The 14994-nt window shown below is 41.3% G+C and overlaps 2 protein-coding genes across 2 annotated transcripts; one reads left to right on the forward strand and one right to left on the reverse strand.

The window, feature by feature from the left end:
- Nucleotides 1–895: 895 nt before the first annotated feature.
- Nucleotides 896–8406, forward strand: nelfcd (negative elongation factor complex member C/D). The gene is made up of 15 exons (XM_038696296.1): nucleotides 896–1102; nucleotides 2513–2622; nucleotides 2834–2943; nucleotides 3084–3193; nucleotides 3330–3437; nucleotides 4018–4170; nucleotides 4724–4854; nucleotides 5055–5220; nucleotides 5316–5450; nucleotides 5636–5775; nucleotides 6444–6558; nucleotides 6645–6740; nucleotides 6838–6978; nucleotides 7841–7970; nucleotides 8288–8406. The coding sequence occupies exons 1-15, from the start codon at nucleotides 1046–1048 to the stop codon at nucleotides 8320–8322; spliced, it is 1737 nt and encodes a 578-aa protein (XP_038552224.1). The 5' UTR covers nucleotides 896–1045; the 3' UTR covers nucleotides 8323–8406.
- Nucleotides 8407–9119: 713 nt separating this feature from the next.
- ctsz (cathepsin Z) lies at nucleotides 9120–14771 on the reverse strand. Its single transcript, XM_038696297.1, has 6 exons — nucleotides 14533–14771; nucleotides 13359–13522; nucleotides 12971–13150; nucleotides 12737–12887; nucleotides 11297–11459; nucleotides 9120–9967 (listed from the first exon to the last, which is right to left on the reverse strand). Exons 1-6 carry the CDS (start codon nucleotides 14658–14660, stop codon nucleotides 9842–9844), a joined length of 912 nt encoding a protein of 303 aa, XP_038552225.1. The 5' UTR covers nucleotides 14661–14771; the 3' UTR covers nucleotides 9120–9841.
- Between the last annotated feature and the right edge of the window lie 223 nt (nucleotides 14772–14994).

Here is a 14994-nt window from a genome sequence, read left to right on the forward strand (position 1 = left end):
TACAGACACTTAACTTACACCCGAACACTCCACAGTGCATTTTTTTAATTTGCATGGGGTGAATGTAAACAGCAGATGATAGTATGAAAGTTTCATCTTAACAATAAACAGTCTGACATTTGGGAAACAGAGTCCATTTTGACTGCGTTTGTGCACCAAGCATCATCGATGTAAAACACAGAGTCCACCTCCTCTCATCTTGCCAGTCTTGCGCTGGCAGCTCGGAACATGGACCACCTGCCGAGTGCTTGATCGGGGATGTTGATGGGGCAGGTCTCTGTAACGATGTAGGCACAACAGTCTCTAAATTCCGTTGCTCGGTCAATATGAGTCCCATTTTGTCCAGACCGGCTCTTTAGGAGCAGAATTAAGACCAAGCTGGACCAGCATGGCTCCTCTCCTGGCTCTTTTTCCTCTCCTCTGAGCGATCACCGCACCCGCCGTGGTGGCTGGTCCAGTTGGATCGTGGTCTGCTGCTCTTTAATCCCAAAACCCCGTCTTCATCTTCCAACGATTGTAGGCCTACTTACGTCAGAGGTAACGCATGTTTTGGCAATAAAGCCAGAAAAAACACGTAAAAAACAAAAGTGTAGCTTAGCGAAGTTTGAAGGAGCTACCGGCTGCTGCTTCTAGAAGAGTTGCCGGTTGCCATAGAAAATTAATTATTATTGTATTTTAATTTTCTTACTGTACAAATCCGGAATTAACTATTTTTGGCTAAATTGTTGTGCTTGGTTTAAATGTTTAATCATTTTAAGTTAACATACTAAATTAGTGAGAATCTAAACTAATCAAGTTATTAGACAGTTGTGCCTGTCAGACTGATTTCGGGGAGGAAATACTTGATAATAAATGAGGGGGCGTGGCCTGCTGATCACCGCCTCGCCATTTTCCGCCTGTTGTTGTTAGCTTTGCTAGCTAAACAGGCTAGCTGAACATATTCGACCGCCCGACACTGTAAGCGGTAAAAAATAAATCACGTCGAGATTTAAAACGTACGGCTGGATTACTGCTGCTGGTTCAACGTTGCTTCTTTCCCGTCACCATGGACGAGGAATATTACAGCAGCGCTGGAGACTGGGAGGGCCCCGACGGTAACTTGGTGAGCTCCCTACTTGTTGCTGTGTGGATGCTCAGACTGCACGAAGAGCTAAGCGGCATTAGCTTAGCTGCGGCTACACGAGCTGTGCCGACCTGTTGTGACAACAGCGCTGCATTAAGGTCCAGCTAACACTGAGATAGACGTGTCTACACGGCTGCACTGTGGAGATGTTCGGCATGGTTTGAACTCGCAGCCAGCTACAGGCTAGCAGCTGTGGACATGCATGTTAACTTCTACTTAGCCCACTGTAGCAGTAAAAACTTTATTTTATGTCTTGTCACTGCAAGTGTTGGTGCGTAAATTGTAAGTTGTTAAATTGTAGTCGCTTGTTCAGATAAACATTTCGTCGTCGATAACACAAAGCTGTGTTTAATTTTACACTGGTTTGTCAAACAATAAGTTTGTAAGAACAATTGGTGACACAGGAGACTAACGTTAGACAATAGAAAAAAACAGGAACATAGCAACTTACCTAGTGACTTATGAAAATTGTTTTGTTGTAGACGTAAACTCTTATCTTGCTGTGGAACTTAAGCTCACAATTAGTCTGCTGATGCTCAATCAGTTAAACAGCTGGAGCAGGAAATCTGATGTTGTCCATGGTGTTTTTTAAATAGCACTGTTGTTGCCATCCCGTAAGTGCCATGCAAAATACATAAAGATAAAGAGAATAGTGTGTTACTATTAAGTAAAACTAAGACAGAAGAGCTACTATAGAAGCATAAACCACAACAAATGTTCAGACACCCTCCTACATCAGGACCAAAACCTCATGCCACAAGAACAGTTTCTTCCCTTCTGCAGCTGATCTCATCAACAAGGCCCAGGGCCCCCACTGACACTGACTCTCATGTCCCCCCAAACGTCGTCCTTAAATGTTTGCTCAATACAAATCTGGACTGGCATTTTGCACATAGTCTCTATTACTCTTTTATAACTTGTACATCTTGTTTATTTAGTATTTTTATATTTATAGTATAGGTTTATATCTATTGGGGCGGGGCAGTGGTTAGCACTGTCGCCTCACAACAAGAAGGTTGTGGTTTGTGTACAGTAAGAAACCTTGGTCGTTCCAGGCCATTGCATGTTCTCCCCGTGTCTGCGTGGGTTCTCTCTGGGTGCTCCAGCTTGCTCCCACCGTCCAAAGACATGCGGACTAGGTTAATTGGTGTCTCTAAATTGTCCTTAGGTGTGCGTGTGACTGGTTGTTTGTCTCTGTGTGGCCCTGCGATGGATTAGCCACCTGGGATTGGCTCCAGCCCCCTATGACCCTGTACGCAGGATAAGGCTGAAGATGGATGGTTTATATCTATTGCTACGCACATAGTCACCAAAGCACAATCCTTGTATGTGTAAAATCTACTTGGCAATAAAGCTGTTTCTGATTCTGTTTATGAATGTGTCTTTCAGGAGGATTATGTTGAAGGGGAAAATGATGGGAAAATACAGGAAGATTGTTTGCAGAAATTCTCCAGCAGGGATTACATCATGGAACCTGCCATCTTCAACACCCTCAAAACGTGAGCACCTGTTATCTCATACAAATATAATATTGAATGAATTCTGTGGGTACAGCCACTTTGCAACACACAAACCATTTCTAAATGAGAATGAGACAAAATAACTGTGAAAACTGCACAAGACGACTAGTGTTGTGACCAATGAGAGAGGGTACACAAATCATAAAGAGCCACTGAGAATTGGATGATAGAAACCATATTTTTCTTGCAGGTATTTCCAAGCAGGTGGCTCTCCAGAACATGTCATCCAGCTGCTCTCTGAGAACTACTCTGCTGTGGCTCAGACCGTCAATCTGCTGGCAGAGTGGCTCATCCAGATGGGTAAGTAGCAGACCACAAGATCCAGTGATGTTTTCTGGGCTTGGAGATGTCATTGCTGTACCACAAAAAACCCTTCCCTTCCTCCAACCGTTACCTGGTGACTTTTAATTAATCTGTCATTTTTTTTATTGTGACTGCAGGTGTGGAGCCTGCTCAGGTCCAAGAGAGAGTAGAAAATCACCTCAAGAGTCTCCTGATAAAACACTTTGACCCTCAGAAAGCTGATTCCATTTTCACTGTTGAGGGAGAGGTGAGATTTTTGAACACGCTTCTAATTAATACAAGTAATCACAAATCCTGAACGCCATGTGCAAAAGATTTATGGATTTTAAGATGTAAGTGAAGCTCTTAACAGACCAAACCAATCCAGTACCCTGTGTTTTCAGACTCCAGCTTGGCTCGAGCAGATGATAGCGCACACCACATGGAGAGATCTTTTCTATAAGCTGGCAGAGGCTCACCCAGACTGCCTGATGCTCAACTTCACTGTAAAGGTACGGTGGTAGTGGTGGTGGTGGTGGTGGTAGTTGTAGCAGCAGCACAGGTCCTGGCCCCGGAGTTTAAGACATGTAATTATACTTGGGAGTGGAGGGAGTCAATTTTACACATGTTGGTGATTTAAAATACTTCAAACTAACAATAAAGGGAACCGAGAGTTATAATTTTTGTTTACCCTTATCAGATAAATGGAAAATAGGTAAGTGCTGAAACCATTATTATATCGATTAGGCGATGAAATGAAAATTAACTTTTTTGTATTCTAACATTTTCATTTATTATGGTCATTTCAATTAATCTACAAAAATTTTGCTCATTGAATGTGATTGCATGTCACAGTAAATTAAAGGGTGTAGGTTTGCGGGGGGGGTAAACCTACTCCCTTGTGTAAATTTAATATATTTTTGATAAAAATAATAGCAATTAGCAAACATGGTAACTTCAGATGGGATCAATATGTAGAACTGCCTCGTTTAAGTTTTTACATTGTGAAAAAAGAAAAAGGTGAAAGCAAATCTTTCAGAAGTGTGTGTGTGTTGTTCACGTCACATACCTTTTGCGTGTGTGTGTGTTCAGCTTATTTCAGATGCAGGTTATCAGGGTGAGATCACCAGCGTGTCCACAGCGTGTCAGCAGCTGGAGGTTTTCTCCCGGGTGTTGAGGACGTCTTTGGCCGCGCTGCTGGATGGAGGAGAAGAAAACCTGGAGAAGAACCTGCCAGAATTTGCTGTGAGCTTTGTTTAACTTCTCTGTTTCATTAACCACGGTGCTGTGAAATATAAATCAGCATTTACTCCATTAATTTATTAGTCCTGCCTCTGTTACTTTACAGCGAGGACTTCATCCTTTATATTGTAATTTCAGTACCATGCAGTCTTGACAAATAATTATCAACCATTTTGATAATTGATGTATCGTTTTTAACTCATTTATCAAGAAACACTAAATATTCACTGATTTCAACTCCTCCACTGTAAGGATTTACTGCATTTCTCTGTTTTATATCATTGTAAATTAAATATTTTTGATTTTTGGTCAGATGAAACCATTTGAAGATGTTGTCTTGGGTTCTGGGAAACCTCGTTGGCTGTTTTTCTCCATGTCACATTTTACAGACAATGGATTATATTTTTTTCTTGATTTACCTCTTTGTCTTATGGAGTGAAAGTTTAGTCCCAAATGAAAATATCAAGCTTTGTTATATTAACACCACAGTGTGTATAAGTTAGTGTTGATCACGTGTGATGATCTCTGCTGAGCTGTTACCTTGTCTCTCCTGTAGAAGATGGTTTGTCACGGCGAGCACACATACCTCTTTGCCCAGTCCATGATGTCCATCCTCGCTCAGGAAGAACAGGGCGGTTCAGCTGTTCGTAGGATCGGCCAGGAGGTGCAGAAGTCCGCGCATGAGAGGTACCTGTGTCCCTTTGTTTTTTTTAGCAGAATTTCACCATGACGTGCCCTCTTTGCTATTGCTTCAGGAGGTAAAATTGATGTTGACACAATTTAACCATCCAGTGGAGTCCACAGGAGCTAACTTTCAAATCTGGAACATTGATTACGGGGGGGTGCACATTTCACTACTTATTCAGTTGTTGTGGTTTTTCTTACAGAGGTCATGATGCCAGTCAGATAACCCTCGCTCTCGGTACAGCAGCAGCCTACCCTCGAGCCTGCCAGGCACTGGGTGCCATGTTGTCCAAAGGAGCCCTGAATCCTGCAGATATTACAGTTCTGTTCAAGATGTTCAGCAGCATGGACCCGCCTCCTGTGGAGCTGGTGAGGACGCAGCGTCTTTGACCCTGCTTATATGCACTACATGCTTGTTGATCAAGGTGCGGTTAACTGGAGTATTCATGTTTTCTTGTCTTTAGATCAGAGTGCCTGCCTTTCTGGACCTGTTCATGCAGTCGCTGTTTAAACCCGGATCAAAGATCAACCAAGACCATAAACACAAATACATCCACATCTTGGCCTACGCTGCCAGCGTGGTTGAAACGTGGAAAAAGGTACAGGGATGACTTTGCTGATGCATGTGCCTGTGTGACTAACTGGTTTGATTTAGATTAACTGGTTAAAGTAAACTGGTTATTTCTTTACCGAATTCCCATGATACTGGTTTCATACCCTGGTTTCACCATAACTGCTGCTCCCTAAATTCTCCTTAACATGTTTTCTTCCTGTTCAATCACAGAACAAGCGAGTCAACATCAATAAAGATGAGCTGAAGTCGACTTCCAAGGCCATAGAGACTGTGCACAACCTGTGCTGCAATGAGAACAAAGGCGCCACAGAGCTGGTGGCTGAACTCGGCACTTTGTATCAGTGCATCCGGTGAGTGGACGACCGAGATCCTGTTCCTCAAAGGCCTGCAACTGGCTATTCTCTTTAAGGGAGGGAGGTGTTTTTAATGCAATTACAAGTTAAAGATTACTTAAACAACTTGAAACCTGATGGGAATGTCAACACTGGGGTAAATCATCTATAAATGATCAATTTGAAGTGAATAAAAAACTAATTTACAACCAGTTGACCTGGGAAAACAATTGTATTAAAGTTTCAATACACATCTGGGAGGGAATGAAGTTGCATTGAAAACAAGTAACCTTTTTGTGATAATGACCCAGGTTTTATTGACTTCTTGCTGGGGCTGGGTATCATTTCAAAATTTCCAATACCAAGGCTGATATGAGTTTTGGTACCACTACTGAAACTATCGTTATTTCAACGCCATACTTGAGTATTAAACTTTTTTTTCCCAAAACCAATTTTATTTTTATTAAACTGTATTTTGTCTCAACACAAATCAGCCGCACAAGAACTTTTCCTAAGTAGAAATGATTCATGAGTGTGAATAAAAGTGTGATTTCAATCAGGAAATAGATTAGTCAAAAATAAAGACATTTTCAAACACTTTTCAGTTGTACTTAAAAAGAACTGAAGTTCGATGGCCAGCTCGCTCACTCCTGATTGATCCCCGCTCACTTCATGTTTGTGTTCAGGTTTCCGGTAGTTGCCATGGGGGTTTTGAAATGGGTGGACTGGACGGTGTCTGAGCCACGGTACTTCCAGCTGCAGACAGACCACACTCCAGTACATTTAGCTTTACTGGACGAGGTATGACTTTACTACCAGATGAAACTTTAACTTCTTCAAGACGAGCAGATCAATTCAGTGAATGAATGAATACTTCCTCCACACAGATCTGTACGTGTCACCAGCTGCTGCACCCGCAGGTCCTCCAGCTGCTCGTCAAGCTTTTTGAGACAGAGCACTCTCAGCTGGATGTCATGGAGCAGGTGTGTTTGTGTTAATGCTGTTTCTTGCAGTTTTCAACAGAAGTGGGTATGTTGTAACTGTGCCACCCATCAGCTGACAGTTTTATTTCCTCCTCAGCTGGAGCTGAAGAAGACTCTGCTGGACCGAATGGTTCATCTGCTGAGTCGTGGCTATGTCCTGCCTGTAGTTGGTTACATTCGCAAGTGTCTGGAGAAACTCAACACGGATATCTCCCTCATCAGATATTTCGTCACTGAGGTAACCGCTGCTTCTTATGTAGATTTTTGGCAAAGATATACAATGTGAGAAAGGAAGTGACCTCAATCAGAGACACTACAGGGTGTCTGCAGGTCCAGACTATCTCAAATCCATCTCCCACCTCTACCATGAACTAAATATTCAACGTGTTTTGACTTGTTGACAAATCTGCTTTTAAAGCAGCTGTGGTTGGCATTTTTATAACTTTGTATATCAAATGACAATGTGAACATATGTGAAAGGGATCACTCATAATGATGAACCTAGAAAGAATTATAACCTGGATCTACAGCTCTCCTTGCCTTATGGGGCTTATAGAGGTTTTCAGCTCATTGTTTAACTGTTCAGCCCCCTTATAACATTATTTTCAGCCGCAGCAGGCAGCCGTTTTCAGTAAAAAGGTTCTAAAAAACATCTCAACACTTCCTGCTCAGCACCACAAAGTTGGAGACTAGCTGGTGAACCTAGTGGAGCGTTTAGCAGCTAGACCAAAATATTTCCTTGTGGAGTTAAGAGAGACCTAAAGAGAGTGAATATTGGCCTTATGTACATCAAGTGGCCAGAAACACAACTCCAAATGATATCTGTAACTACTGGATGCTTTAAGAAATTGTTTGCTAACAAGTTCACCATATCGGCTGAAAAGTTGAAGCTATGTGGGTGTTGTGTTGATGTCTTTACTGCCCCCAAGTGTCCAAAAATCAGTTATAGCAGGTTTAATGTCTGTCAAGTGGCCATAATTGAAAACAGGCCTTTTTTACTGCTGTTTATAAATATTACATACTCAAGTAAATATTTGTAACATGCGCATTCAAACAAACAACAGAACAAACTAATTATACTCCATTGTTTCTCTTTATAGGTGCTAGATGTGATAGCGCCTCCCTACACATCAGACTTTGTTCAGCTCTTCCTGCCCATCCTGGAGAACGACAGCATCGCAGGAACCATCCGCACAGAGGGAGAACATGACCCGGTTGCGGAGTTCATTGGTAAGTGATGTGCTAACATGTTAAGTGAGTCTACTCTCTATAGGTGGGTGACAAATGAAAGGAAAAAAGCGATAAAGTGTCTTAGTGGAGTCAGGCTACCACGAACCTCCAGAACTAACTATGGATATACTGAGGGGAAAACCATTTCCATGTGCAACAAATAAGAGCTTTGCAGGTACACAGAAATAAGTTGGAAGTGGATTTCATGCATCAACCCTGACAGTAAAGAGATCGTGAAATCACATCTGTTTAAACGTCCTTTGTAATCATTGTCTTGGAAGCACAATAATGAAGGTGATCATTTCCCGGTTTTTCAGCTCATTGCAAGTCAAACTTCATCATGATAAACTGATGAGGAGTGGATGCTGAAAATGTTCCTGTTAGAGATTGTACCAAGATCTAACAGCGACAGAAGATCCGTTATCTCCATGATAACCCAAATGCTCTGCTTGATGAAGCACATTGCTCGGAGATGGACTGTTCAGTTTGACCAAGAAACAATTAGTTTCTGTTGAGGCAACAAAAAGGCAACTGTGAAGGAGCTGATGGGAAAGTACAGTAACAAGACAGAGCGGTCGAAGCAGAAGCCTCTGAAGATGCAGCTATGTTTTCTTCTTCTTCACATGTATATTTGATTTTCTATATTTTATGTTGGTTCGAGCCGTTTTAAAATAAAAACCTGAATATGTAATCCTTGCATTTTGTTTTTACATTTTTATCAAACATCACTTTGTGCTCAAAAGCACAGCAGTAAAACTAGTTCCCCATTATGGATCAAGACTTTCACATTATGGGACAGATTAAGTCTATTCATTTTCTCATGTGCATAGGGTTAAAAATAACATTGATCTTATCTGAATGTTGATCTGAAACTTACAAATCAGCATCAGTTGTGTTTTCTGCAGAGCTACTTTAACTTTCACAGCATCCACACGGTTAGAACAGTGGTGTGGTTATAATTTGATAAGCCCATGCAATGGGTACATACAGTAGATACATTATGCTGCAGGAGTGGGCTGAGAAGTTTCTTAAAAAAAATAAATTTACTAATCATCACCATAGGAATCCAAATGTGAGAGAAATAGTGAACCTTTTCAGCCCTATAGACGGAGCATGACTGATACTCAGAAGGACAGACTGTATGGAGCATCACTTTTAAATGTTGGGTTTATTGGCAAAGTTTGACACTAAACAACAGGTTGCAATTCTTGCATAATTTCTGATGTGTAGATTGTTCAGCGTGAAAAATGGCAAATTACATAAACCTATACTTGACTGCAAGTTCACATAAGGCACACGTAAAGTTCTTTTCAGTTTGTGTGTACAAATCCTTTATCAGTGTTGTAGTGCAATATTTTCAATAAATTAACGCCACACACTGAAAACATTCAGCGTTGGAGCCATACAGGACAAATTATAAAAACTGTTCTTTGGCTGAGTCAGTATGTATTAAAAAATGCAAACTATGAAAAGCTGTCTATGGCCTCTTTAAGGTAAATGTCTTCTGTGAGTCTGTAATGGCCACTCGGCATGCAGTACTTTAATTTTGCAAATAGCAAAGAAATCAATTGTACAGTTTCACTCCTCCCATTCAATGTAAATGTTTCTGACCATTACACTGCCTGCAGACCTCACTGGTAAAAAACAAAAATTAATCAGAACATCTGCATTGATTCAAGCAGGTCTGATATCCAGCTAGAAAATACCCTCCCATTTCCCCTCCCCGAGTAACAGATAATATAACAAACATCTGTATAAAGTAAAATCTTCCCTTATCAACATTTTTCATAAAAAGTTTTACTCTGCCCGAGACAGGAAGACAAATGCGAGTGTGCAGTGACGACCTCTGATACTGCAGCTACCGGTGTCCTCTACAGGTACTCCTTGGGGACGATTGGGTCTCCGAACATGCAGTCCTCCTCCACCGCCAGGTTGTACTGGCTTCCACTTCCTCCCTTGTAGGCACTGGTCACGATCCTGAGCCAACCTTTCTCACCCTGAGGAGAGCGGGGAAAGCAATCTGCAACTTCAGTTCAATTCAGTTAAATTTTATTTATATAGCACCAAATCACAACAACAGTTATCTCAGAGCGCTTTTCATAAAAGAGCAGGGCCCTGTTTCAGAAAGAAGGCTTAAACTCAGCTTATCCCTGAACTCTGGGTTGATTGAGCCTGAGGTGGGAAACTCTGAATTACAGATACTACGATTCACCATGGTAACGGGTAAATAAAGGCAGAGCCTCCATTTCAAATCGGGTGAAGCTAGAAATATGAATGCGTGCCAACGCGGACCATGACAGGCTCTAAAACGCAGGAGTGGAAGAAGGATCAATGCGTTAATATTAGGCTACTACACAGTGTTGCTCATTCATCATTTACCAGACTGGACTTTCCTTAATAAATTATAAAGTGCTACAGCCCATTAAATTTGATTTTAAATAGGAAGGCTATATTTATTAAGCTCTACAACATCACTATTAGAAGTTTTAAATATGCTTGCACCTTCGTCGGATTTCTCTTCTCCCCACACTCAGACACACAAAAGGCCTAACGTTACACCTCTGTTAAATACACCGGCTTGCCCCACCTTTCTGTCTCCCCCCTCGCCCGTCTACTCCACTTTCTCCATCAGCAGTACGTTTTATAAAGTCGCCTAAAAGACACAGAACTTATCACGGCAGCAGGTGAGCCGCTTGTGGGCTGACGCAGCCTATCAAACAACCAAAACCAACATCTGCACCTGTGTTCACTGCTGATTTACCTGGTCTATGCTTGTAAAATTTCCATCGCAACATGTAACGTCATAGGCTACCAAGTTTTTAGCAGAGTGAAGTCTGTGTGAGTGAAGCATAGAGGTGAACACATGCACATAAGACCACTATACCCGCGCACACCCCCGAGGTCATCGTCCATCCCGATGTTTCAATGTAGGCATCGCCCAACACACGAGAGAGAGAGACACTATTCTGATAATTGATCAATCCTAAATCATTGCCAAACATTTGCACACTTCTCATTTGTAAGGATTTCCGGGTCCCCCCCCCCCCCAATCTTATGGGCTATTGATTGAGAAAATAATTCTTTCACTAATTGATTGTTAAAGCTAAATTATCTAGGTAACTCATTTAGGTTTCAATATAACAGTGTCGGTTATTTCACAGGGGCTGTGCAGTTAAAGCTTAACTGGAAAAAGGAGATTTGTTTCTTCAACTTGTCAAGGGGAATTAACTCAGAGAAACAAGTCTTCTTTCAGTAAGCAGGGTCCATAGATCTGACAACTATTCCCACTTTCACTGCGTGATCTTTTATGTTTGAGAAGGACTTACCCATGGCTCTCCCCAGGAGTTGCGTACAATCCAGTATTCAACGTTGTTCTCCACTCCCCATCCTGCCACTGACACGATGTGGTTGATGAAGGGACTCTCCTGATATTCAGAGTAGAGGCCTCCGGTGTAGGCATCCAGCGTATCTGTGGCCATAATCCCACAACTGGAGAAAACATCCACCATACATTACTTACTGGGTAAATTATTGAATTCAGATAATGAAGAGCTGCACAGGCATGAAGACATGTATACACCATAATGCAACGGAGTGAACTAGCAGTTGTACAATAGCCAACAGTGTGCTTTGGAGGAACCGAGCAGCTGAAAGTTAATGTCTATGTGAAGCATTTTAAATTGCAGATCCTCTAGTTCGGCCCGGTTTCCATCCCCCAAACTGATCACTGAACAAGATACAAGGAAACAATACAGGATAAATGCTAATGACTGGTTATCCTCCATCTTATGGGATAAACTGTAACAGCTTGGTGATCCCCTAACTGGCGCAGGTCAGATGTCAGGTCATCATTTTCCAAGTGTCCAGTATACTGTGGTTTATGACTAATTACCAGTAAAACTAATGACATTCCCATCATCCTCAGCTGTTCTTTGTGTTAAGTGCTAATTAGCAAATGTTAGCGTGCCAACACACAAAACCCACATTACAGCTTAAAGAGGGGTGTGTGTTGCCTTGATTGACAGGTCTCTTGGACTATCAAATGTAGTTGTAGCAGCTGCTACTTGCTTGTCACACATCAGACTCCAGCCTGTTGCCCAAAGTAAAAAACCCCACCATTTTTAATACATTATCACACTACCGGACTGCAAACTGTAGCGTACTTCTCATACAGTTTGTGATCAGCCATGACTAATCTTAATAACATCTGTGCTTTTCTACTCTAACATGTAAAAATGTCTTCTGTGAAACAGGTCTATTGAAAATGTTACTATTTTGTCAGGCAGATGATACTGTATGTTTTTGTTAAGGGTGCCACCAACAATTATAAGCTATTGGTTTATAAAATGTCAGAAAATTCTGGAAAGAAAAACAAAAAAAACAAAAAAAAAGGTTGAGCCCAAGCTGACGTCCTCAAATGTCTTGTTTGTCCACAACCCAAACATATTTACTTTACTGTCATAGAGGAGCAAAGAAACCAGAAAATATTCACAATTACAGAATTGTGACTTTTTCCTTAATTTTGTTTTTCTTAAAACAGATTATATAAATTGTTAGAGATTAATTTAATAGTTGGCAACAAACCGTTGCAGCTCTAGTTTGGTTTATGTGGGTTCCTCAGTCTTTGGGGGTTTGCATCTTAATGTAAAGCACATTGAGCTTACTTGTAATTAAATGTCTTTGGTATTTCTTAAATATATTTTAGAAAGCTAACAGAGAGGGATGTCTAATGCTCCACAAAGGAAAAGCATAAATAAGTCGCAAACCTGATCGGTCCTCTGGCGTAGATCTCAGCCATCATCTTCTCCCTCCCGCTGACCTCTCCATAATCTCCCACTTTCCACAGGGTGTAGTTCTTTACAATATTGCACACGTTGAAGGTGGTGCAGGTGCCACATTCGTTGAAGGGTTTGCAGTCTTCACAGATGTACACAGAACATGCACACATCAAACTCAGACAGTGATTGTGACCTTTCCTTTGTGCACTGAAGGACTCTTACCCTGGTCTATAGCCTGGTAGTTGTTGCAGGTCTCATCTGGGATCCCGTGTTTGTTAGCGTACTCCCAAACTCCGGTGTGATCTCCTCCGTGGCAACTGCCGGCATCACCACAGTCGATCACGTGCTGGACAGACAGATAGGCAGACGGCCACGCCGCTTTGCGCTTGATGTTGATGCGGTCTGGTGAGAGAGCAAACACACATTAAGATTTAATATTAACGACAAATACAAAGCACGACAGCCACTTCCTGTTATTTAAAGTCACTTCTGTGTAAAGCGGAACGGGAACTGCCAATCTATATTAAAATGTTTCTGAACAGTCATGTGAGGACCTGCTGTTCCACACCACCAACAAACCACTATTATTCAGCATGTTTTGAAATCACACCTGCCATAGCACTGGTGCTACCATGGGCCCAGCAGGAGCCGCAGTACTGGGGAATGTGCTGGTTGCGGGTCGTGCTCACATAGTTGATGCCATCAATGTTCCTCCAGTCCCACGACTTAGGCAGATCAGAAATGTTTATGTACTCATGAGGACGAGGAGCTGTCCTGTAAACAGACACGTCATTAGATACATCAGTTTTGCAACAGTAGTACACTCAATACAATAAAAAAAAAGCATAATTGAAAAAACAATTACAGATTATTCCACATAGAAAATAATCATTAACCGCTGCCATAAACATCAATGACCTGAGGGAAAGTTTACCGAAGTAAAAAAATATGAGGTCATTTAGAAATAGTCTTAATCTGCCAATTATTTTGTCAACTAATCTCATGAAGAAATTAAGTGCCTTGTTTTTGTCTAAAACAAAGACATCCAGGACGTAAGAAAAACAGCACATTTTAACATTTGTGGAGCTGAAACCATCAAATTATTATTAACATATTATAGGGATTTATGCATGAAAAGGGAGACTTTTCAATCAGTAATTATCAAAATAGTTAGATTAATTTTCTGTCAACTGACTAATAATTTTAGCTCTATAGGCAATGTCAGATTTTCAAAACTCAAACCTAAACGTTGTTCATCCATAGCTTTAGGGCTGATATTTGATATTCATCTTGAAAACTTTAAATAACATTTTTAAAAAACCACTTCATATCCTTGACCATATTTTAAAATGCAGTTTATATGGCAATGAGTCTTTCAGGGTTCATAAGCTACTTCCTCAACCTGTGAGCCTCGTGATTTGTAGAAAGTAATGCCTGTCTATTTGGTTTCGTTTTACCGCTACAAAGGAAATCGAGAAGGAAATTAAACCAAAACACCCTCGATGACCTTTCGATTTTACCATCAGTTAAAACTGCACTATCAAAATGGCAGATTTGATTTGGCTTTAGGTAAATGTGTGAAGCACTGTAAATGCTGCAGGGATATGCCAATGCCTACAAATCTCGTTGTCCAGACGCAAGACAACGTGTTTGTTTGGTACACACACCACTAATATCTGTTGCTAAAGAAAACTTAGCTCGGTAAGATATCAGCCTCTTTACGTTTCTTCGTAACTTATAACAGACTTATTTTTATAAGCACACGACGAATCTGCTCGACTTACTTCAGTCCAAAGTTGTTTCTGGTGGGCTTGCGGACATAGCACGGCTGCTTCGGGTTAAAAAATACTCCGGCGTGCACACAAGCCAGCACGACGGACAAGAGGACAACAAGCACAGCTGTCCGAGACATCTTCAGCACCGAGGAGCAGACGAAGAGGAGAGGACAAGATCAAGGCTGGCGTCGTTAGCAGTGACTGCCTCAACACTGGTGTATTCGTGGGGTAAAGTCCTGATAAACAGCCGGTACAGATAATACAGTCATGTGACCTGTGAATGACGCCATACACGCATGTGATTTACAAGGAAGTCACAAAAAATAGAGGGAAAAACTGAAAACCAAAAAGCCATGCTAAGGCAATTTAATAAAACCGAGATTAAGCTTTAAAATGTTGGATAGGGCGTTTTCCTTTATGGGATTAATGTAATCCACTGAATGTTTATCACATCTCAAATTGATTCGCAGT

Source organism: Micropterus salmoides, unplaced genomic scaffold (genome assembly GCF_014851395.1).
Source record: "Micropterus salmoides isolate LMB-PRFRI ecotype aquatic unplaced genomic scaffold, ASM1485139v1 Ms_hic_scaffold_4, whole genome shotgun sequence".
Classification (NCBI taxonomy): domain Eukaryota; kingdom Metazoa; phylum Chordata; class Actinopteri; order Centrarchiformes; family Centrarchidae; genus Micropterus; species Micropterus salmoides.